This window comes from Trypanosoma equiperdum (genome assembly GCF_001457755.1).
Source record: "Trypanosoma equiperdum strain OVI genome assembly, contig: ctg_2015, whole genome shotgun sequence".
NCBI classification, from domain to species: Eukaryota; Euglenozoa; class Kinetoplastea; order Trypanosomatida; family Trypanosomatidae; genus Trypanosoma; species Trypanosoma equiperdum.
The window spans coordinates 333-696 of record NW_027124078.1 but is presented as its reverse complement, the minus strand read 5'-3'; the positions used below and the strand labels follow the sequence as shown (position 1 = coordinate 696).

At 54.7% G+C, this 364-nt stretch overlaps 1 protein-coding gene across 1 annotated transcript in view; it reads left to right on the top strand.

The window, feature by feature from the left end:
* The window catches only part of TEOVI_000876700 (variant surface glycoprotein (VSG), putative), a gene marked incomplete at both ends in the record, with an annotated part of 663 nt that extends 599 nt beyond the window's left edge, over positions 1-64 (top strand). The window contains one exon of the mRNA XM_067223957.1: positions 3-64. Within this exon, the coding sequence (XP_067080058.1) occupies positions 3-64 (62 nt within the window). The remainder of the gene's footprint in view (positions 1-2) is intronic.
* Between the last annotated feature and the right edge of the window lie 300 nt (positions 65-364).

Genomic DNA, 364 nt, shown 5'->3' with positions numbered 1-364 from the left:
CCGACAGCACCACCCCAAGACTACGGCCACACCCCACAAACGCTCTACAAAACAGCCAAAATAACCGGCAGCAGCAGCGGCCACACAGACGCTAGCAAAAACTGTGCGCTAACGAAAGGCCAAAAAGGAGCGGGAACTATAACGAACACCGCTCAAACAGCCATGGTGGTGCCTTACGCTGGCGGTTTCTTCGAGCTACCGGCCAGCGGGGCAGACCTCACAACCAAAGACCTAGAAACCTTCGACAAACAGGCAACCTCAAACACACCGGTGCTTTACTTTAACGCCAGGCGAGCTCTGTCTGAACACCTGTCCAGCAAGCTGGTAATGTGGCAGAAACAAGAAAAAGCGCAGCTGAGCGACG